Raw genomic sequence first — 26134 nt, forward strand, 5'->3', positions numbered from 1 at the left:
TGAGATGTTAATCTATGTTTTGAGGAATGTAGTGTTTCTGAGCTTTTTGATGTCAGTAAACTTTTCATTTCGACCGAACTGTCACTTTTTACTTTTTTATCTGCACGTTCACTTATATGTAGATTATGGCTCTTCGAAATTACCTGAGAGCTTTCTGTTGATGACAAATATTTTAATGCAATAGAACCGTCCCCCGTTCCTTTACCCTCCGTGCGTTCATTTCTTTGTTGATTGCAGCTCTTTGAAATTTCTTGAGCAATCCTTTGTCTTGTAGGTTGCAGAAACATTGCCAGTGCTGCACGTCGAGCATCGCACCTGTTATAGGGATGGTAAGTAAGAAATAAATTAAGAAACTCTTTGAAATTTATCGAATCTTCATCCAATACGATTGATCCTTTGTTAGCTATTTTTAAAGTATCCGAATCTATATAATTCACAATTTCCAATGCACGACTGCAGTTATAGTCAACAAGTGCCCATGGAACTCTGTGTTGAAGAAATACTTCGAGAGTCATTACACCGAAGGCCCATATTTCAGCAGCAATGGGATTAAATGTACAGTATTTATTATGAACATTATTTGGTTCACTTACTTCCGGTGCTTGATAGAATGGCGGCAAAGGAAATTTATGTTTCTTAGCTTGGCAAATCGATTTTAAGCAACTGAAATCGGTAATAACTGCCTTATTTGATTCTAAACAAATATAAACATTCGCATCACTCATGTTCATGAGGACCAAAGAGTTTCTGTGCAAGTAATCCAGCCCCCATAAAACATCTTGCAGATAAATCTTTTTGTTGGTGAAACAGCTTTGGCTGTTGACAAAATCTTCATTGTGAACAATCTCTCTCAATTTTATTTCATCATAAGTTGATATCAAGATGCTGATATTGGCGCCAATGGAAACAACATCCAAAAGAGGAGCCAAGCTTCTATGATACAAACGAGGCCAATGAAATACTTCGCCTTCTGAAAACGACATAACAACTTTTCCGATAACATCTCGATCTTTGTACTTGTCTTTGAATAATATATGAGTTATGAACTTGCCATTATTTATGAACTTTTTCAATGAATAGCGTTTATTTCCATTAATACTCCATAGAGAATTTAATCTAGATTCACTGCTCTGGTATTCATTCATTTTTTGGGTCTATGCGTTTTAATCTGTGGCTATTTTATATCTGACATCTAACTTCTTAAAGATTTGAAAAAAAAAGCTTAAATTTTGAAAAATGTACCACTATCTCGAATCTTGAAAACTTTCTTATTTTGATATTTTATCCAACAAAACAATGAACTCCACATAATTAAATTATTATTTGTTTATGAATTTTAATATGATGAACGTGAAAGTCATATATTTGCTGCCTCTTATTTTTATTATTGCATAAAAATGCACACATTTTAAAAGTGTTTTTAATATATATATATATATATATATATATATATATATATATATATATATATTTAAAGCCAAGTTATTTTGTAAATCCAAAATTTATTGAGTTTTCTGGCAATTATATAATGTCAAGTTTTGCAAACGATTTTTATTTAAAACAATTTTTTTTTATTGTATTTCTCTTTATCTTTATGATGATGCATGCAAAATATTGGTTTTAATTATTTTTAACAATATAATATTTTTTGTCGAGTGCGCAATTTGATTTAAACAACTCAACTTAATGATTTCTGGAAAAAACGCAAACGATAATATAAAGAAATATTTTTCCAAACTCTCTCTTTTTTTTTTTTTTTTTTTTTTTTTTGTAAATCTTAGTTTTCTTAAAAAATTTTTTTGACAACTATGAACTTTATTTTCTCACACAAGCAAATTTGCCTAGTTCCATATCAATTTTATGGATTAAAAGAATCTGATGCTCCAGCATTTTGATAATTAGAGAAGTTTCCTTTATAACATTTTGTCGAGGCTAAAGGTTGATGCAACATTGGTAATTAAGTTATAACAATGGTAAAGTAGTTTTCTTTTTAGATATAACGTATAATTTAAAAAAATTAATTATATGTAATTTAGTATACTTTGCCATAAATATAATCTCTCTGGTTGGATAAATTTATGAGAGATTGATTAATTTTGCATTTTTGGTGAAATAAATATTTAATAAAGACGAAAAGATTTCAAAATCATTACGTGCTTCCGATCATTAAAATTCTGTTTTCATCATCTTTATGTTATTTACTTTTTTGTTTGTTTGTTTATTTGGTAGCAACAATGTTGTGGATTTCAGTCAGATAGAATTTTCAAAAAACTGAGCTCGGATTTTTTGTGTCAGTTATTTTCAGAATTCCTTTCATGTTTTAAAAGAAAGAAACATAAGCATATTTTTGATATTTGTAGATCATAACAGTAGAATATCTATTTTTTGCAAATAATTTTGCATAATAATAGATAAATATATGATTGATTTTTCCTTGGTTCTTTTTAGGGATAAAAACATTCCAAGAACTCTCATAGCAGTTAAACAGTGCTTCAATATATGATGAGAGGTCCTTAAAATATATAGCATTTCCCTTTGATTCAAAATACGATTAACGAAGAATGTGTTCTGCCATTTCTCTTATTTAATATGAAAGCAGGTTAAAGTAAGAAAACACTAACCATAAAATATTTAAACTTTCTCAACCTGTGTTTGATAGAATTCATCCAAAATGAACTGTTCAATCGTAATACTCGAAAAAAAAACTATTTTCTCATTATAGTAGAGTTAATTTTCAGCCAGCTATAATCCATTCAGCAAAACCACACACTTGCAGAAATTGTACAACAGCAGATATTTGTCCCGCCGAGACAAGCACTTGCATTTGTCTGCTCAGTGTAACTATCCTTGAGTGCAAGCGTGAATTTTCTGGCATCTTATTATTGGCTGAATGTAAACACACTTTCACACACTGTTTTAGTCTACTTATATTTACAATAGAAATCAAAATGTAAAATGAAATTAGGAAAAATGTAGATTAAATATGTGGGTGTATCAAATCGTTTTGGAATTATCTTTGTAAAACCTCAACAAGTGATATCACAGAATCTTAATTATAGTGGCAAAGTTCTGTTATCTCGATGAGACAGTGTGCCAAGTGTATATTGGCACTTATGTGCAGTGACATTTGTAGACAAATCATTAGTATCTAATTAATCATCTGCAAAAGAGATTAAGTAATATAGTCTTTCTAGAACATATAATTCTTGTTAAAAATATTTTTTTCTAATAGACAAAAAAAAATTAACAGTTTTAAAAACTGGTTTTAATTATTTTTATATATGTTATTGTAAATTTGTAAATAAAACGGTTGCTAATTTTGGCTGTAAGTTTTCTAATAGAACTTCTGATAACCAAACTATTTAGCGAAAATAAATTCATTGAAAACTCCATAATATCCCTAAGCTCTTAGATATGTGCAGTTGAACATTAACAAATGTTATGGGCAAATGTTACATGGAATTGTACTTTTTAGCTAACGGCAACTTGCAATCTTTATAAAATTAGGTGACAAGCGATGTAATTGTGTTAACGTCAATATATGTTCAATTCACTACGAACTTAGGAGGGTATGATTTACATAATCGTAAGTACTTGTTCACTCTGATAACTCCTGATTTTAATGCAACGATGACGTTTGGTGCACTATCTTATCAAGATTGCTGGTCCCTGTTAGTGCAGTTATAACCTTTGTTGTTGTTTCTTATGGCACTTGCCAAGGACAAGCGCGCTGTTACGAAGACAGCGATTTTAAGCCGGTGGGGGAGCGTCTCTTGTTTTTATAATAATGCCAACTAGGGCCAAGAGTACGACTTAGCTACTTACACATCACATGCACAGCCCCTTTTTACAGGGGGGGGGGCACATTCACACATCTCACAGACAGAACAGATGAAATACAACCATGCCCGACCCGGGAGTCGAACCCAGGACGCCCAGATCATGGGAAAATATCCTTTTATTGTAGTTTGATAGTATTTTTCAAAACAAGCCTTCTTACAATAATGCTGCAATGGCGGCACAATACCTTATCAGGATTGCAGGTACCTGTCTATGTAAGAACAACCCTCTATCTGCCCTGGTGCACTGTAAGACTAATCTCAGGAAAGTTGATGCACCTATATATACTCAACGCAGAATTAAACTTTCCATTTCTTTATGATTAGTTATAATTTTGTTTTTGACTGAACAACAACATATGGCAACCCAAAATGAATTTTTTTGCAATGATAATTCGATAAACAAAAAATTTGGGATTAAATTTAACATGTTTAATATCTAACAACTGAGAACTAGTCTTGTACTTAAAGATAAAACTGTGCCATGGTCTTTAACCTGAGTAGAAAGAGACCCCCTTAATAAGTATTGTAGTCTTATTCAAATAAAGTAAATATTTTGGACCTTTTCCTCTTAATGTAATTTGTTCAAAGTTAATACAAATTTATAATTTTAATATCTGAACCTTATACTAATTCTTTTATTTTGCTTATTGCATTGTGGATTATATTTTTTTATATATACACAAGAATTAACAGACGTCCAGGTCATCAACCAATCGCCAATGGATTGGCCCAAAATCTGATGCAGTTTACAATTTTGGCAATAAAACAAAATGCCAATTTTTTTCTACAAATCTCGTTTGTTTTTGAGTCTCTGTATTTACAATACTTTCCTCAGACGTATTTCGTCCAAAAATTGACACAAAACTACAAATGTAGTTTTAAGACTACATATGAAATTTCCATCAATCAGCATTACCGTTCCAGCCTGTTCATTTCTAATTTATCATATTCTCAGACAGGCAGACATGCATTTCAAAGAATTGTTCCAAAGTCCAACCGAAAGAGATTTAAAATGATCAGATTCATCAAAATCACTAAACTTAATATTTGGCTATTCCAATTCTTTAGCTTTGCATGTTTCATATGCAAGAAAAACAACTAAAAACGAGTAAACTTATATAATTAATTGTTTAAAAATTGCGGTTAGATTTTATTCTAGATTTCGAAAAAATTAATTATCCAATCTTTGAATAGTTGAAATTGGTCTTTAAATTTTGCGCAGATATTATCTGCTTGAAAAAATTACCGCTAGATTACTCGTATTTTTGTAATTCACAAGGTAAAAAATACAAGATCCTTAATCACTTGTTTATAGTTAATAAAATGGCATCGGAACTAAAAATCTTTCGAAAAAAGGGAGTTTATTTTATCACTATATCTCCTTACTGGGTTCGTCAAAACCCTCTGTTTTATTTGTTTAGATTCTTTTTCTCCACTACCTACTTTTCTTTTCTGACAAAAAGAAGAAGAAGAAAAAAAGAAAAGAAAGACAAGTTACCGACCGCCCGGTGAAGCGCGACCTCAGAAGATAAATAAAAAAAAGAACCACGACCTTGTCGGCTTTCCTGATCTATTTTAATCGTGATTCGATTGAGTACCAAGTCACGTGTGTGATGACCCTGTGATCGCTGGATCGAATGGTTAAAGTATCAAATCTTTAACTGAAACCACAAGTTGGGTAAAACTAATCTAGAAAAGACAACAGTTTGTGAAACACTATTTTTTCCCCTCCAAATCAGAACGATGACATCTAAGCTCTGACGCATCTAAACTGGTCCCGTACCTTGACGTCACAGAACACTTACCACATGAAATTTCTGTCTGGAAAGATCATTTATATAACAATGAAATCTATCGACACTTTTCAATTAATTTTTAAAATAAAAAAAGATTTAGCTAGAACTGCATTACAACAAAAAGATAATTCAATGAAGCATTAATTGGCGATAAGTGTAGATAATTTTTTAATTCACTATAATTTAATTCTCTGAGCTCTCAAATGTTTTGTTCCTATAACAATTATTTTAAAAATTATCTTTTAAAATAAATAAATTGATGGATTTTTTTTTTTTTTTTTTGTATTTAACGATATCTTTGATACAAAAAGAATACTTTATTATTGGTTTTGCAGAAAATTTGTATAAATACAAATTATCTGATTTTGAACTGAGCATAAAGATCGGCAAAAGCCGGAGCTGCCACTCAAAGTTTTAAATTTTTTTTTTCTTTAATTTTTAAGAAATAAGGAAGAAAAAGTGTTTTAATCATCTTTAAATTCAGTCTGCAGATCTAAATTAACTTTCACATTTTAAATTTCTCTGAGTCCGAAATTGAGAGATTTTGAATCAAGCCTTTCTGTAAACGTGATTTCTCAAACACTGAATGAACTGGACAAGGAAACTTTAGTATTTAAATTAAAATTGTTCAATTATGTCAAATTTGGTAGAAAATTATTCAAAGGAATTCCGCTAGCTGAACTCTAGAATAAATGGCGACATATCCAGCGTCTTTTTTTATATTATGCAATGCGCCGCTCTATAAACCATTGAACCATTGGTAATTTGAATTATTAATTGCTTATCTTTCTGACAATAAATTGCTAATTTGCTGATAATAAATTCGATAGCTCATGACAACCCTATGTTATATCCATTTCTTTTTTTTCGGCGGAACGGCATCCTCTTTTCTTCATGGTTTTTCAGTTACTAATTTTTGAAGTTATTCGTGACTTCTGGATCCTCCTGAGTATAAAAGTAATTGTTTAATTGGAACAAAATTTATTTTTTCTCACCAACATTAGATATTTACTTTAGGAAATTCTCTTTTTGTAACGAATATTCTTAAATTGCAGGAAATTTTCAGATCCGATACTATCCGATCTTATTGCGCATGCAAGATCATACTGGACTGACAATACAGGTTCTATATAAGCACCTCTTAAGTAATAAAGGAATTATGCCTTAGATTAAATTGGCCTTACATTAAGCCAATATTTTGTTAGTAAGAAGTTCATATGCAGAAAATGAGAACGATGGCACGTATTTATCCCAAAAGACAATTATATTGCATAGTATTGTTTCCTCTTTTTGCGCATGCGTGATTTTACTGGCAGTGACTATACTAGCTTAGTGTAAGTCCATCTTCAGAAGAGTGTTAACACTTATTAATGCTATTCATCAATGATATTGTTATTTATTTCTTCTTTAAATGTCACTTACTATAACAGTGATCTTCCATGATTTCAAGGTGTAAATCTAAAACTGAAATGAATTAGATCCAATTAACAAGTTCAGAGATATGGGAAAGGTTCGCTTTCTTTATTCTCTCCTAAATTTCTTTGATATCCATTCTTGATAATGCACATGGATATAACGTACAATGCGATTTCAATATGAAAGCAGAATTTGGTGGCTTTGGAAAAGAAACAAGAAGAGTAAAGGCATTCTGTCTCCTTCCCCAAATCCAATTATGATCCCTTCTAAAAAGGGATGAGAATATTCTTAATTATCTATTGACAGAACCTGCTTGAGGACAGCCGTCTGTATAGAGATAGACAATTCTAGCTCATATATATGTTTCTCTGATGTCACATTTGCTTTTTAGACTCTATAAATCACACTGAGATCATGTATCAGTCAAATTTTGTATAGCATGTAATACCATATCCCTATAATCCCAAAATGTCCAATGATATTGTTTCGGTATCTGCACGATATTACATAATATTCAGAAAATCGAATAACATCACGGAAATATCGGACAATATCTTTCATTTATAGAGAATTGCCCATAGGTATCAGGTATCGATTTAGTCCTAGAGTTTTAAGGTCGGGGAATGACTTCTCAAAAAAGACACTAGATATTAAATTTTGTTTAATAAAATTACAAATTCATATTGCATATTCAAGTTAAAAAAATAAACTTTCAGAAATGGCTCAGTACTCTTAAAGTCAAATCGGATGAAGAAATTCAAAGGGTTGTAATGCTAAAAAAACAGGTTAGCCCAAAGTTACACACATATTTCAACTTGAAAATGCATCATTTTTCAATTTGTTAACTAGACTATTTATTAATATAATTTTTAAATAAAAGTCACAAAAATATATTAAAATAATTTTAATCTATAAAAAAATTCTTGATTATTTTCTGTATTTATAAAATATGCCAACACTTTCAAAATAGGCGAATTTTAGGTAAGAAGTTAAATTGATTTCATGTTTCTTTCTAATAAAGGCTCATAAAAGAGTCATTATTATTGAAAGCATGTAAAGATTTAAAAATATTTATCAGTGAAGCTTTGGCATACTTATTATTGGAAGAAATTATTGTAAGGTCGACAACTGTTGAACTGCCTGACTTTCACCTTCAAACAACCTTAGCAGGGGAAAGGTAGCAAAATTCCTGGAGTCCAGCTGGGTGAACCAGGCCCAGGGGAACAGACACTAGCCTATGATAAAATTTCTTTTTCTCATTTTCCAGTAAAGTATTGGTGGAGGACGCCACTTCACTGCTTTGTACTGGAGCTGAGCTTGATGGCTAAGCCATTAAATACTTACTTAAAGAAATTTTGTTCTTAGCAATAGATAGCTTAGAATAAATATCAAATATCAGCGAAAATACATTAATTTACTTTATCATGATGTACTTTGAAGTTCCCTTTCTAACCTTACTGCCCACATATTCTTTGAAGTTGTTTACTTGACTAGAGGTAACCTTGAAGTTGTACAATCATGATCTACGCTGACAACTGATCCACAGATATCATTACGTGATTCTGGTTTTAATTCAATGTTACAAATCGAGATAGTATGCAGCATCGCGGTCCTGTATTAGGCATATCGTTCGATTACAGGTAGATCTAGAGGAAGTTTGATTTCTGAGGAAAATGTATTATTGTTTATAAATTTATGAAAATAATCATTTTGTTAGAAAAAAACATCTGCAGTGAATCATCTATAATTAATAAGATGATTAATAATAATCTTCATTTTTATGAAGATTGTCAATATAAGCAAAAAAAAAAAATGACAGCAGGCATTATCATAATAACTATTAAGTTTTGTTCTCAACATTATTGCACTCTAAGTGCTTTTTTGTTCTAAATCAAAGACGCTCTACAAATTTATGATGGACTTTTCCCCCATTTCTTGTATTGTTTTCGAGATGTGAATGCTAATTCCGTAGTTTGCGCTAGGAAGTGCTGTAACTGGTCTTGTCATGTAACGTATGGTCACTTTACTATAGCTAGGCATTTGTGGTGAAAGTTTATAAGCCAGTTAACAACTACGCTACCCGGGCAATTGCTTTTGTATCACGGTCATGTTACTGGACTGCGAACCACAAGGTCCCAGGTTCTATCCTCGCACATCCATTACTCATTCCATACAGCCACACATTAAATATGTGAAATAGTTGTCCTCGTTCTCAAGTTAATGTTAGATAAAAAAAAGGGGGGGGCTTCAGTGTATGGATCTGTAATGGCTCTTTATATGTTCTACTGTTTTCTACCATTGGCTTTGTGGCTTAAAATGTGGTAAGGCTGAAGCACATAAAAAAAATTATGAGGAAAATTGAGGAAAAATAGTTATCCACCAAAAATTAGCCCTCGAGTTGAGAAAAAAAATCATGGGTTATGTCTGTAGTTGTATTCTTAACTAGTATTATTCAAAAACTTATGGGCCGATGTACAATGGAACAATGAATTACTCGTTGTGGTTGAACTGGTTGCGGAAATTTTCCACCAGAAGAAACATAAAGAAGGGCAAATTTTTCCTGAGACGTTCAGAACAACAATAATTTTCTTTATATATATATATATATATATATATATATATATATATATATATATATATATATATATATATATATATATATATATATATATATATATATATATATATATATATATATAAAACTCTAATTTCAATTCTAATTAATTCACTTGAAGCTTTGTAAAATGATTGCGGCAGCGGTTCCCACGTGCCGAGCGAAGGGATAGAGAATCGCTGATGTAAACAGATTCTTCTAAAGGATCCCTCTGTTTCCCTTGTCAAGGTCGACACGTGTGAAATATTCCTGTCAGAATCGACACGTCAAAAATTCATATCGAGATCTCATGTTATATAAGACAGGGATAATTTGTTTCTCCTTCTTTTACTTCTCTTTTTGCCTGCTGTGAGCGGATGCGCCATGTCCGCGCCGCCTTGTAATTAAATGATGCCTTCCCGGGATGGATTAAAGAGAATAAAACGAACTTAAAAATGAATAAACAGCTTTCAATATGAGTTAAGCTTCCGAACATCAATGTTATCAAATGACTTTATTGAGGAAAAACGAGTTTTATACACAGAGTTTGCCGGCGTCCTGGCATAGGGGTAGCGCGTCTTCCCCGTGATCTGGGCGTCCAGGGTTCGAGTCCCGGTTTGGGCATGGTTGTTCTTCTGTTGTTCTATCTGTGAGATGTGTGAATGTGCCCTCCTGTAAAAAGGGGCTGTGCAAGCGAATGAGTGATGCTTGAGTAGCAAAGTCGTACTCTTGGCCCTAGTTGGCCCTGCTATAAAAAATAAGAGACGTCCCCCTCAGGCTTAAATCGCTGTCTTCGTAACAGCGAGCTTGTCAGTGGCAAGTGCCATAAGAAACAAACAACAAACAATGCGCAGAGTTTTGAGTAGTAGCTTGCATACAATTATATATTTTTTCAACAAGAATGATCAATATTTAAACCAAATAAAAGTGTAATACTTGAAATCATTATCAAGAATATATATTTAAGCAAGTTAAATAAATATAAATAATATGAATATAAATTATAAGTAAAAATTCTATACAAATGTTAACATTTTGAAGCATTCCACTTTTAATATGGATTCGAAAATTTGTATTATAAGTGGAAATAGAATCTGAAATAAAGTGAGCGACACATTAATTGCTCATCAGTGGATGAAATTAATGCCGGTCGATCTGAGAACAATACCGATTAATTGAGTGAAAATACTTTCTTCACTTTAAATATTATAGTTATTCATGCTATAATTGCTTTTGCAATCTAAATCAACTTCATCTCCTGTTGAGCAATTAATACGCCGGTTGTCCATGTTTCACATTCTATTTCCATTTTTAATATTAATTTACTATTTATTTACACAGAGTTCCTTGAATTGGAACTTTTTGCACATTCATTTCATATATATATTTCTCCTCTTTTTTATATGTTTAGGCACTTTTCTTTTTTACTTTTGATTTTCATTTTTTTTATATTACAGACAAATGTAATTCGAATTTTTTTTTTCTTTCGGCAGGCTAAAAGATGATGGCTAAATTAATTTCATCCAAAAATGTAAATTAATGAGCATTTCACTCCCTCCACCATTTCTTCGTCTAATTTTCCAAGAGTCGAAGATGTAAGAACGAAAAAGTTTAGAAGAAAATACAAATGGTATTTGATGCTAAAGGTATTAGATGCTTGTTTAAAGGCAATCGAAATTAGGACATAAAAATTTTTGTGGATGGCATTTTAATTTTGTTTATTATCGTTTCTTTTATGACTTTGCCTTTTCGTTAACCATAAAAAGGAGAACTAGGACAATTATAATAAAATTTTCAAAATATTTTTGCCAATTCTAGAATAAATAAATATCTTTTATAAATAAATAAATGTGAGTGTGTGTGTGGGGGGGGGGGAGGAATTTCACTTATACTACATGGAATTTCTCTACTACTTTTCAAAAAGGAATTTTGTTGGCTTGTCAGAGATGACGCTAAATAAAATCTATGTTGACTTCCCGTTTTCGGCCCCTTGTTCTACATTGACTGTCCTGGTGCCCTCTTTTTAAGAGAATTTCATATAATATAAATCATTCATTGTCCTACTTAGGTAGAACTTTATAAGACATGTTCAGTAGAGGATTCACGAAAAAAAAATATTATCGCCTTTTCAATTAATGGATTTTTTTTTTTTTTTTTTTTTTACTTTTTCTGTAAATCGACTTATCTAGGACGACAGGTGTTTCACTTTCGTTATTAAAAAAGAAATCAAAAAATTTCGAACTGTCACTAAAAATTGATCATTTCTGATAAACAATTGTTAATACCCTAAAGTCAATAGTTTGTCCTACATTTGGCGAAATCCTCAAACGCTTCGGTTTTCGCTGATGCCACTCAGTGCGCTTGAAAAGTATAAGCATAAATATCGGTAAATATACACATACCTTAAAAATTAACTCTGAATAAGATTTTTTATAATTTTTTCATCGTGAACAATATCCAAAAAGATTTAATTAAAAATAAGGCGATGAATTTCAATAATATTTAAAACTTTCAAATTAATCGTTATCTTTTTCGAATGTAACACTTCTATAGATATATAATTTTTAGAATTACAAACTCTCTCATGTGAATAAAAAGACTGTTACCAAATTTTTTTGTTATCTCACTCTTGACTCGAGTATTCAGTTGTTAATCGCCATTATCCAACCCCTCACAATCGGCATGCGCATAAAATCAGCTCCATTTACACTTAACAACACACTAAAATTCTAATCTGAAACCCTTTAAGAATCATGACCGAAATCAGTTTGGTCTCCATTCATATTAGTTCAAGCCTCCAACCCAAATGCACTCCATATATTTTGACTTGTTCTGGTAAAAAGAATTTTTCCTATCTATACCTCTTGTAATTACTTATGGAATCAAGATCCGAATAAGAAGCTTCCAATTTTTTTCTGTAAAATATTTTGACGAATTTCGACTGCAAATTACAATTGTTATCTACAAATGTGTTCACACAACAAAGGCTGTTCGCAAATTTTTAAACATTAAATTACTTTAGAAACTTTTGTACAAGCTTGCATGGCTTTTAAATAAATTTTAAGAATTCTTTTCTTGTTAGATTATAAATAGTTTGGTATTATTCCTTTATTATTAACAGTTATACTTATTCTGCATTTAGATATAATGATGTCATAGCTGTTATTGAATTCATGAATGACAGAATACGAATTTTTCTATTCAGAAAAATTAAAAACGTTGCATTCTGTCTATTCATTTCCAAATATCATTTTTCAATTAAAGAAAACAGTAATATAAGACGACAATTTAAAAACTAAGCAAATAATTTTACTAAAAATAAAATTGCTTTAAGCCAAACGATTTCTACATATTCAGTTAAAAACATTTATAAAAGTGGAAGCTTTCTCTGTAATACCAAGTGTAGGCCATTTCGCTTCAACAGAAATAGTTTTAATTATGATCATAACTTTTATATTTATTATTTAGCCTTTTCCGAATGTTGAAATGTTTTTATGTTTAAACATTCTTAATGTCTAATTAATTTAAATATTCATTCTAAAACGAAATATTTATTTTTTTAAATCTCTGTTGAAACAGGAAAGGGGAAAAATAGTTGGAAATCCTATTAAAGCTTCCAGCATGGCAGCATAATAAATGTTTGCCAATTCTTATGTTCTAATTGGTAATTTGCATTCTAGTAATTCATATGAACATTATTCTATTTTCACTAAAGAATTACGTTCAATTATTGATAATAAGACATCCTCGAACCCTGTAGGCAGTTTCTCGGAACTCATTAAGGGATATATATATTCATAACAAGGTACAAACGGATATTTTACTCTCTGAAAACATCTGAATGATGTAACAGATAATTACATGCATGTATTGAAAACAACCCGTAAATTATTCTATGAGAATGATATATTGTCAGTTTGTCCTGAAAAGAGTGTATATTTATTAATTGTACGCTTATTTTTGTAGATAATTCGCTTCGAATTTACATGAATAAAAAACATTAATATTTTGACTGGAATTAGATTGATGGCAATGCATATCTAGATATTATAACTTACTTTTCATAACAGCTGTATTGATTATCTGAGTTGCAACAGGTGCTTTGTTCTGCCAAGGATGTGCGATGGAATTTGGCTAGTTAAAGCCGATCGGATTGTATTAAAATACGATTTATTCAGAAATTTGAACAGGAAAAAAAAGGGAGCTAAAAAGGAATACATTAGAGAAAAATAGATTGTATTTAAATAAAAATGTCATAATGATTTATTTATAATATACAAAAATTTGTCATAAATAATACAAAGTTCAAAAACGTTTAGTAATTTTAATAAATAAAACAATGCTATAATTAAAAATATTTTATAAATTCAAAAGTAATGATTTCAATATATAATATATTTTTATAAACAAATAAACAGTAAATAGCATTTTGAGTATGATACTTAACATAAACAACTCAATTCATATTTAATGTGTTCAAAACTTTTGAAAAAGAAATCTAGAAATTTTCATTGCTTGTATGATTGAATATATTGCAGAGCAGTGAAGTGAATTGAGAGCTTTAAACTTATTCACTTACGATAGTTTAATAAAAGAAGATAAACAAATCTTTAACCAACAATGCAATTCGATATTTAAATTTTTTTTTCGCAATTTTTGATTTTCATTTCGAACCGAACCGCTTTCGAATGATATATTTCAGCATAATGCTAAGAGAATATTCATGTAAACCACAAAAAAAGCTCATATAACCGACGAATTCGAATTAAAAACATTCAAATTTACCTACTTTACAAGTAATCTAACATTTTATATAATGGAATAAAATCAATTAACTCGGTCAATTTTAGTTACAGAAAAGTGGAATTTTTTAAATTCAAAAATATTTTACTAAATATGATCTATAAGAGGCGGGGAATTGTATACAAATTTAGGCTTAATAATATTTTTATACAATCAAACAACTTAAATACTATTCTTCATATTGTTTAAAGTATTTAAAAACATATCCTATTCCTAATGGCGTAAAAGTTAGTTAAAATATTAAAGTGGACATCGTGTATGTAACATGATGTGTTTTTCAAACCTATTTACTGTATATAAATAAATTACTACAGTTTTTGTATTGACTATAATTTTTATCAACTTTATATGTTTATTTCATTTTGTATTTTTTCACATATTTGAATTACAGAAGAAAACGCAATCCAAAATTTTTAATTTGTTTCTAGCATTTTAAAATATATATATATGTACTAATTATTGGCTTCCAAAACCTTTGTTCCGTGAATACATCGTAGAAAAAGAATTTGAGAACGTTATCATATTTTTAAAATCATATCATATTTTTCATTAAATGCAGAAGTTGAATTGCGAAAAATAGAATTCTTCTATTTGGTATTCATATGCATTTTTCATTAATATGTGCGAGTTGAGGTTCGAACTCGCAACGTTAGGGTTCATAGCCGAGTAACAAAACCACTAGACAAAAGTGTACACTCTTCTCCGGAAGTTGTTATCTGGCTTATGATGTTACCACCACAAATATAATTCTTTAATAAATCAATTAAAATTCAATACTGGATGTCTTGCACATAATGTAGATTCAATAGCGATCTATGTACTTTTATAACCGTTTTGCTGCCACGTTAATTTTAGGATAGGAAAGAAAGATTTACAGAGACCCCTTTTGGATGCCACGCAATGGTAATGACCTTGGTAATAAATTTGGCGACCATTTTACAGAGTACATTTACAGTGACGACGTGGCGACTATGCAATAATAATTGTTGTAGAAAATGTAAGCTTTATTTGTTGTTAGTACCGAGATCAGGAGATTTTTCTGGTGAATTCCGTTTGACGTCGTATTCTGACGGAAAGCTATGTAAACTTAACTTAATCTCATTGCTAGAAATTCCAAAGAGTTAATCTTTCTGAAATTTCTTTCGTGGAGTGAACTAATGAATTGTGCGCTGTTGGTAAAGTTGTTAATAGCAAATAAGTAACAAGATTTTAATTTGCTATGGAATGATCTGCATATATTTTTAATTTCTACAGGTAGTGTTCTTTGTATTCACTTTGATTGTTTTTTGTTTCCTTTGATTCATGTTTTCTAGAACTTTCGTGTATCTTTTTCCCAATGTCCAGCTTGTTTCACCAAATACTCACCAGACAAATTTTGAAACAATATGAACCCATTGCTAATGCTAAAATACCCAGAAATAGGATATAGCATTATATTTCGAGAGAATTGATAACTTCTTATCACGTTTCGTAAATTGTGTCCAAGTTCGTGGAAGATTTACACATTTTGCGACCTAGACAATGCACATTATGAAGTTCCTCTTTCAATAACTTATTAATATATTTTCACATTTCAAAATATTTCCAACTTAATCATCATGTAAATTATTTATTTTGGTTAAATTTTTCTAAAATTAATCATTATTATAAGCTATTTAGTATATTATAAATTATTAGCTAGATATTGGTTGATGTTTTCCTTACTTATAAATAAAAACATATAATTATTATGAAAGAATAGAAGAAAATAACAAACTTCAAACAAATCTAATATTAAAAATGATTATTTTACAGGACTTATCAAGTGAAATATAATATAACTTATTAAAAGAATTATAAATATTCCACTATATTAATAAATGAATGGTGAGGATCAATTATTCTAATGACTAATTAGAATTTGTTTAAAAATAATTTTAATATTTCAGTGTTATCACACATTATAGTCCAACGTTTCTTAATTAGCAGAATTTGTATTTTTTATAATTTTTATTTGCTTAGCAACTTAGAAAAATAACTATTTTTAAGCAAGGGCAGAAACACATATTAAAATTACACTGAAATATTGAAATTATTATTCTTTCAAGAATGTCATTGAGTTGTTGAAAGTTGGTTAAGCATCCCTCGCTCACAATGTTTATTGTTTGAGTACTATCAAAGACGATGTTTTAAAGGACCCGATTTTAGTCATCAACTTTTTGGAGGTTTTTGGGTTCATGACAATAGTTTAGTAAAATTAGACCATCAGAAATCAGTAACAACAACATCTTTTTTAATCAATCTGTCTGAGTTCCACCCTCCTCCTCCCACCTGGTCTAAGCTATCTAGTAGAAAATCTGCCACCGCACGCGATCACAATTGTAGTTGCCGATAGAATGGTCTTTGATGGCCAGAATTCATCATCTCTTCATTGTACACAATGCACTGTATGTAATCACAAACAAAAAATAATAATAAATAATTGTAGAGAAAGGTTTACTCTTTGTGATAGCCGCTATATTGATCTTCTTCCTTCAATCAATGAACTAAGGAGCATCACTTTGGGCATATAAAGGACAGCCAACATCTTTCCAAATTTATTACTACTAACTATTTTCACATCTTCAAACTGTGTAAATAAAGAAATTTACAAAAGTCTGTGTAATCTGCAACAATGCTATTCTACGAGACAAAAAAAACTTCAACATTGCTATCATAGAATAGTAAATACCATTATTACTTTTATAAGAATTATGAAGATAAAAATGAATTTTAGTACTTTGTAATGATTTTGAAATTCAAAATCTATGCAATTTGTATGGATTTAGTAAAAAGTTTCGTACGCAAAACATGATAAAATATTACCTTGAAATTTTTCATATATATTACCTTAAGTGTTTCAAAGGCAATGAACTAGGGATATAACTTTGAACTGAATAGCTTTTGTTTTAGAACTGCTTAATGTAGATTTCAAAGACGAAATTTGTGAAACTTTCAATACAGAAATACTTATATTTTTTTTAAAAAATGCACATATTTCTTTGATTCTAGTTCATCGCCTTCACCATAGCTAGTTATGTTAGGTATAAAAATAGTTGAAATATGTGAAATAGAATTTTTTGTAGAGAGTTTTGCTTTTTGTTGCAATTTTCACTAACCCAATTACCCAATTTGATCCATTTTACAGAATCGTAATTGGCATAAAATTTCCTGATCAATATTTTTCATTATTTTGATTCACACTGATTCAGAAAATGAACTGAAATTTCTCATTAGATGAATTGGTCGAAAATTTGTCTCCGTATGTAGACATATACCTTAATTTACTCTTCTAGCAAAAGGAAGGGAAGGAAAATGAACATTTTGTGTCACATTTTAATTCTAGCATGAAGTGAGAATGCCTTCAGCTTCTGATAAAGTTTTGTAAGTAATCTGACATCATCTTTTGATGGCCTTTTATTTTAAATGCAAAAATTCTAATAACTGAATCTCTTGTTTCAGAAAATTTAATCGTAATGTCTCCCATCCTGATGTTTCTTCTTGGAGCACTTCTCTTCTTTTTCTTCTTTCATTCTATGGGAGATACGACGACAGTCCCTACAGAGAACAAAGCTAAGCTCTACCTGTGCATCAACAGTTGCGCGATGTGCGTGGAGCACTGGGAACCGGGACTCTACAACGGACCCAGGTGTGCCAAGCAATGCCTCAAACACAAGGGCCAGAGGATCGTCGACCCAGACTGCGTAAAATTGAAGATGTTCAACTACGAACCGGAAGTGCTGAAGCAGCATCGGAAATTCATTAGGGAACAAAATGGAGACGATTGAAGGAGCAGAGTTCAGTGCACGAAGTATTGTGTTCGTGAAGTCAGCTATTGTTATACAGAATTCATGATGGCATTCCAAACTATGATTAGACAGTATTCAAAATTGTTCTTTCGAATATTCTCTATTATTGAAATTTGGACCATATATCAACAAAGCGATCAGATGCACATAAAAATAGTGACTTCAGTCTTCTCTGAAAAGAGTACAAAAAAAATTTTCTTGAGTTTTGAAATACTTAAAGCCAAAAAAATGTGCTTTTGAACTGACTAATAGTACAGATTTATTACACTTCAAATTAGATAGCGAAATTTTAGCATTTCAGTATAGAATTCAATTAGAACCATTTGAAATTTGTTTGATATAACTATATTAAATTCAAAATGGACGGATGCCAAATTAAGATTTCTTCGAGCTCATTGTTCATTAATAATCTACATGTGTGTGATGTGATTAATTTTTTTACATAAGTAATTATATATCTCTTATGTAATGACTCATTCATGATTAAAGATATAAAGGTGAAATTAAATAATACATCTTTTTCAGGAGATCCATCTATTGTACAAATGCTAAAATGAAATGATTTAAAAACTAAACCAAGCGAAGCAATAGATAAACAGCCAAATGCTTTTGTGCAATTCTCATATTTTTGAATTGTAATTTTTAGAAAATATTTGGTGGATACAGGAATATCATTTTCCATCTATTTATATGTCATTTTTCCTTATTCACGATGAGATTTTGAGTAGGATTGAGCTATTAGAATCTATATTTTTAAGACAGTACAAAAGATACAGTTTCCTGTTTGTTTAAGTCTAGTGGAATTAAAAAATACTTTTGCAATTAACAAAGTTTATATATTTGATTAACAAAGATTTAATCGGTATTTTTATCAGACTACTGAATTTTCAATAAGGAAAAGCCAATAAATATTCAAGAAAAAAAAATGTTTCTGAATAATTTAAAACGCGAGTTCGCAAATTGTACAAACTCTATGGCAAAGGATACCGACGTGCTCTGATTGGTTTAAGCCTTGGCATCTTTTTGGCAATGTTTTGCATTCATAATAGTGTAGTTATCGCTTATTTGACTCAAACCTTGCAAGACTTTGCCAAACAGTTTCCGATCTTTGTTGATATTCTTGAATCCATTCCTAAAATATGTGTTACAGAAATGTAAGAAATAAGTATTCAAAAGAAATGTATAAAGTATTTATATATTTATAAATCTTAATATTAAGTTAATAACAAATATCAAGATTAATAATTAGATTGTTAATAACTATATGAATCTAATTATCTTAACAAATATAGCACATTTGCAGATAGACATCTTATGGTAATAATTTGAATACGAAATTAATAAATAAATATCTCCTTGTTTTATTTTATTTTGCATGAATATTCAGTAAGAATTATAATGATTTCTATACTGTTTAATGTCATCTAAATATCTTAATAAATATAGTATATTTGCATATAAATATTTTATGGTAATGATTTTAACGCGAAAATTTAATAAAAAAATTGGCCGATCATTTCCCGTAAAATAAAAGCTTAATTTTCAAGTCTTATTTTAATAATACTTCACAGAAAAATTGCTACCTGTGCTAATTCTTTATTTACAAGATCTGAAATACGAAAAATAGCTCTATTCTCATCAACCTCAATTATTTTATAATTGCATTTCTCCGGAAGATTCAATTTCTCCATTTTGAAAAATAGCAGGCAAAAAAGTAATTAGAAACTAAACAATGCAACAGGGTTGCAGCAGCTACAGCATAGAAAGTCTGTGCGAAAGAAATGGACCAATCAGAGCACGTCGGTATCCTTTGCCATAGAGTTAGTCTGTACAATTTGCGAACTCGCATTTAAAACTTGTTCTTGTAGGTACAAGATTTCAGAAGATAAATCGCCACTAACTAAAGATTCAAGATATTTTTTTGCAGAAAATCAGTATTTCAGTGCCAAAAAAAAAATGATTTTTTCTCTTATAATTATAAATAAACGCACAAAGAAAATTTTCTTGCTATACCTCTTTTATTTGTATTTTTTTTCTGGAATGGACATTAATGGACTCTCAAAAGGATTGATATGCTATTTTCACTAATATGTAAGATTTTTCATAATAACTGAATATTGTTAGGAATTTTATTTAATGCATTATAATTCTCTTACTTAATAAAGGGAAACTTTGATTTCGCTTTAATACCACTTGTATATAAACTATATTTAATGACGATTTACGCTGATATCACTACTCTTATAAATTGACTCTCTGTTTTATTAAGCTAAATAAAACAATTCTGAACTGAATCTTATCATATTTCAAGATACTTCATATATTGGATCAGAATTTTGTTTCAAACATTAGTATTTAGTGTTATTTGCAATGAGTCTCTAATCTGGATGTTGTTAAATTTCTTACATCTCTTTTTATGACTTTAAGAAGCATAGGAACACATATAGCATCATTCACTAGTAATGTGGTCATTTGTTGATTTTTAATTGTTGTTTACTTCATTTGTAGTCACACAGAACTTATAATTTTAAGCTTAAATAAACGAAGATTTTTAGCAATAAATGCCACGTTAAAAAAAAAAAGTTACGCAAAATAATGGAAATATAAATAAGTTTGATCAAAAATTAAACCTTTTTTCTTTCAAAACATTTAAAATTAGAAATCAGACTTTTAAAATTTTAATTTCATTTCCACAAATATATGCTCTAAAATTTCTTTAAAATATAAATCCTTATCAATTTTTTTTTTGTTCTAAATAATGAAAATTTTGTTTAAAATCATTTCAGCTCTCTTATACTGTAACTTATGTACATTAAATTCTGTTCATTTATTTCAACAATTTCATACGATTAAAAGCAATGTAGAATTAATTTTTTTTAAATTTAGTTGGGTTTTCTCTCTCTCTCTTCTTCTTCTTCTTCTACATGCTCATATTTTTATACATCATTTTATGAATGTCATTCGTAACTAGTACATATCTGTTTGGAATGTTATGCCTTACATATGAAGTGATATTTTCTCACGTTTTTTTATTTAATTGTTATTACTTTACAAACATTTTTTTTTTGTATCTTTTAATGTCCTTTTCATACCTTAACTATATTTTTGTACTTTAGCAGTATTTTTGTACAGTGTTTTTTATGAAATAAAAAAATTAACAAAATTGTTTGTTTAATTAACAAAATAGCTATAAAAGCTAATTAAAGAATTATTTCTATTCTCCTTCTTTTTTTTAGAAAGTGGTGGCGTGGTAGTGGTAAATGATAACTGCGACAAAATGTGGTTTTTATTTTCTTCTGTGATTTTTATTTGCGTCTCCAGAGCGCTCCAAACTATGGTTTTTCTTTAATACGTTTAAGATATATAGAGAAAGTAAAGTAATCGTCAAAAAATTCGAACTCGAGAGATCGCCACGTTTGGGCCTCTCTGAGTCAGAGAACATGTTTTGGCATTATGCCTCTATGTCTGTGAACCATAATTAAAAAAACGTTTTGAGTCAGGCGACTGAAATCTGAAATGAGAAATTAAAACCAAATTTGTAGATTTTTTTTTTAATTTTGAACGAAATTCATTCAGAGGAAGTCTGATTGGCTGGTTGTTCGAATACAAATGAAGTCAGTAGCTATAAAACGCAAAGAGATAGATAGATAAACTTGGGCACACAGGTTCAGCATCTAAAATATTGATACTTAGCAAATTTTGAACCATATTCGTTAAGAGGTTGATTGCCTGTCATTCTGTACTTTCGCATGCAGGTAAACGCGAAACAACAAAATTCGATGTGTTATCTTGTGACTGCAACTGTAGTTTGTATAAAATTTTGGTGTCAATTGGCCGTCAAAAATACGTCCAAAATACGCATTCGTATGATAGATCCAGTAAATATGCTAGTGTAGGGATCGTTCTAATTCTCTCGGAGAGATCTCGCCAAAAGTGAGACGTGTGATTCGTCTCCGTTAATTATCCACTCGCATTAGGCGCAGCATGACTTAGCATTCCCGCCTCTCAGAGAGCGCGGAAGAATACAATTAAAAGAGTAGCTCCCAGCGACAAGGCGCGCGATGCTATTGTGTGTGGAATAAAGATATATTTTTGATAATAAAATGTAGAGTGATTGCTTCTATACCCTTACGTGGAGTCAGATGATGATAAATAATATTATGGATTAATCAATCCTCTTCACTAGATTCATATCAAAAGATCTATATTTCACAACTATTGTTCGCTAATGCCATGCTAGGAATTAGCGGCCTTACCTAAGTCCTCAATTTTATCCGGAGGTAGGAGGACAAGATCTTTATTTAAGAGTATGCGAAAAAGTTTCGGTGAGACCACCCTCGCTGATTTCACTCTCTCTCATCATCATATTTGGCCTATAATGTAAATCGACATTCGTATTTTTGTTATAAATAGCAAATCTTTCGCTTCTTTATCATAAAATGCATTCAATCGCTCTTTGATATCTGTCATCATTAAAAAATTTTTCGTCTTTGCATCGTATTTGACTTTAAAAAATGGCATTAACTCATTAAAGTTGCGTCTCCAAGATGCCCCTAAGAACGACATCCGAAGCATCTGTACCTTGGAGCAGAGACACTTCTGTATAATATGGGTATAAGGCATGCAGGATATAGAAATTTTTTATGCTTAATTTATCAAATTTTCCTTAAAAACATGTGACAATCGCTCTCAGAAGTCTTTATAGTCGTATGTATTCACTCCTTCCAAGCCGAATGATGGAGATCATAGAGAATTCCCTTATCCTTTCATTTGTATTAATGTTGAAAAAATAGAACTTGACTTTCTCATAGGTGATACATACTGAAATTTCAAACAAAAAACTGGTGGTGATGGTATTAAAAATGTCACTTGCAGCTGTGCAAAAACAACAAAACTTTTCAATTACAGAGACCAATTTGAATGGTTTCCACTGAACTCTCTCATTTACTTTATAATTTTTGCTCTTGTGCATTTTTAATCTTACGCAAACAGCAAACAATAGTTACAAAAGAGTCTATCAGAGTGCAATTTCCGGTGATTTTATTTATTTATGTTTTTATTTTGGAATTAATCGCTGGAATGAGGTACCCATTTTTAGCATTTGAGAAGCGTCAAGCGTTATGGCGAGCGTGTGTGGGTGAGTTGTTGCTGTTGCGCCAAGTGAGTCTGACGGCTTTGTGTTGCTGCATCAAGTGAGTCTGATGACTTTGGGTTGCTATAGGTAGATGGCGCCACAACAGCCGTACGAAGGTTGAAGTTTCATCGTTCGAGGTCGCCACTGTAGCGTATTTGTTAAGAGCGAGGATAGAACCTGGGGCCTTGTGGTTCGCAGCAGAGTAACAAGACCACTAGACAAAAGCAATTGCCCGTGTTTCGTAGCTGTTTACTGGCTTATAAGCTCTTCACCACACCTACAAACATATAGCGTAAAGATTAACTCTTTATTTACCAAATTATTTTACCATCAATTTTTTAAATTTATTTTTGAACCATTAGTTAAGGCTTGATATATAAACCAAGGAAGAAGAAGAAAACTGTTTTAATTAATTAAATTAATAATAAATGATCTTAATTTATTTTTTTAGTTGATATCTACTACTTTCTATTGGAAATACATTCTTCGTGTTCTTTCAAATACTGTTAGAAAATATAGTCATACTGAAAAGATATCAGCCGAATTTAAACGGTACCTTAAAATGCCATCGGTAAATAAAGGGTTAATGACCAAAAAAAATTGTATCCACTGCTTGAATAACGATTTCTTAAGCAAATAATGAAGAGCATCACATGCGTATTACTGGTTGTCTTTGGTGATCTGCTCGCTGACCAGGAATATTGGCTGTGTTTGATTTCAATTAAATCTCGTAAGCATTACTAGATGTTCCTGATTCTTTCCAAATATATATATATATATATATATATATATATATATATATATATATATATATATATATATATATTGAAGCATCAAGTGTGATAAAGAATAAAGCCATGTAATTATAATAGCTTCGCAATTGTTCTATTTATTGTATGCCAGTTGCCATCAGCAACCAGCTAGTTCACCGTAAATAGTGATTGCATTTCATTTCAATTTAAAAGCTTAAGAATATCCTTGGTTCCCTCATCATGTTATTTTTAAATAGAAAATTATCTTACATATGATCTGTTCACTAGGTACCTGAACCTTTCTAATAGAAATCAGTCCCCTGATATCAAGGAGCTATTAAAAACATAAATGTCTAGTTCATTTATCCATCAACATTCGCGGCATTGTAATTTCACTTTTTTATTTTACTTGTAAACTACGCATATTGAACAGAGTTCTTCTTCTTTAATTTTCAACAACGGTAGAAAAATCACACAATTATATATTTCATGAGGCAATAAAAGAAGTTTGTATCTCAAGGAAATAATGCACTTTATTACAAAAAAATAGGAGAAATATTTTTTTTAAAAAATTGCCTCGGTTTATGAGTATTAAATTGCATGAGTATTAAATTGATATTATTTAAACGAATGTTTTTTTATATTTTAACCGCAACGTTAAAACCAATTTTGTGCAGTGATATTTTTTAGAGTTAATGCAAAATAAACGTCAAAATTTTGTTTAATTAAATTAAGCATTTTAATTAATTAAAATTCTAACAAAAATTTCAAAATGGTCGCTCTGTGGTGAGCATTCCTGCTCTCCAAAGTATATATGTGCTAAATTTGGTAGCTATAGGTCAAGCGATTTGACCCGCAGAACACCTTTCGCCTATTATTGAAAATTAGACCAAAACTAATTTTTTTTTAATTTGCAAAATATGAAAAAAAAATTGAGAATATTAAGTTGTTATCATAAAAAAGGTAATTTTTAATTTGTGTTTTAAAAAGTACAAGATTTCGCTTAATTTTCAAGTAAAGAAAATTCTAGTTAAAATTTCAAAAAAACTTGTAAAACAAAAAGAAAAGGAAGACGTTCTTCGGTTTGACGATGAAAACTTTTATATTTTTTGGAGTACCAATCTCAAAGGTAAATGTTTTTTTTCCTTCTTCCCCCCTCTTTCCTTTTTTTCTGTTTTTTTTAATTGGAATAAATTTATAAAATAAACATAGATTCATCTTTTTCAAGTTTACTCTTTCGTCGATAGTGTCGAAGACATTAATTCTTTTCGTTTAATTATATTTTGTAAAAACTTTGTTCATTGTCAAGATAATTAATTAATTAAGAAAACTTTTAGCTAATTAATATTTAATTAAATTTAAAATAATTATTATGGGTTATTTTAAAACTGAATTAGCGAAATTTCGCCTGTGCCCCCCCCGTTAGAAAATTTCTGCTGCCATTTCTGAGCCACAATAACCATTACAACCAATAACTATATCAGAGTTTCTTCCGCCTAGCTAAAGAAAGTATCCTGGGTTTTATTGAATGGCTAACATCGTGATGGCACAGAACTGAAATAATTGGCCATCACCAGCCGCGGTACAGTCCCTCTCTTAAAAGTTACGTACCACCATGGAAGTAGAAGCAACTCCACCCCATAACATTAATCTACTCAGCAGGGAAGCGAGAACCAGTCCCCGCAAAAGAAGCATCTCGTATCCCTATTTGAAGAACACCCCCCTCCTCCCCCAGATAAGATTTCTTTGCTGTCGATAAAGCAAATGAATTCATTTTTATTAAGAAACGCATTGAACGTGTTTTTGTAAATAAATAAAAAGAAACTATCCAGGAAAATCGTGCTACCCAATTTCATTCAACAATAACTAAATAAATGATCAAGATGTCTTGAATGCCTAGACCAAAACATCATAAAAAGTTGATTCGTTTATTCTTCTTATTTTTTTTTTATTTACTCCTAGTTATATAGT

The 26134-nt window shown here is 30.3% G+C and overlaps 1 protein-coding gene across 1 annotated transcript; it reads left to right on the top strand.

Moving 5' to 3' along the window:
• The first annotated feature begins 317 nt into the window (after positions 1-317).
• On the top strand, positions 318-19391 carry LOC129976115 (uncharacterized). Its single transcript, XM_056089504.1, has 2 exons — positions 318-329; positions 17931-19391. Exon 2 carries the CDS (start codon positions 17945-17947, stop codon positions 18254-18256), a length of 312 nt encoding a protein of 103 aa, XP_055945479.1. The 5' UTR covers positions 318-329; positions 17931-17944; the 3' UTR covers positions 18257-19391.
• Positions 19392-26134: the final 6743 nt, after the last annotated feature.

This window comes from Argiope bruennichi, chromosome 7 (genome assembly GCF_947563725.1).
Source record: "Argiope bruennichi chromosome 7, qqArgBrue1.1, whole genome shotgun sequence".
Lineage (NCBI taxonomy): Eukaryota > Metazoa > Arthropoda > Arachnida > Araneae > Araneidae > Argiope > Argiope bruennichi.

Bases quoted from the DNA above. Each gene is read 5' to 3' on its own strand.
- LOC129976115 (XM_056089504.1), top strand. From the start codon at position 17,945: ATGTCTCCCATCCTGATGTTTCTTCTTGGAGCACTTCTCTTCTTTTTC.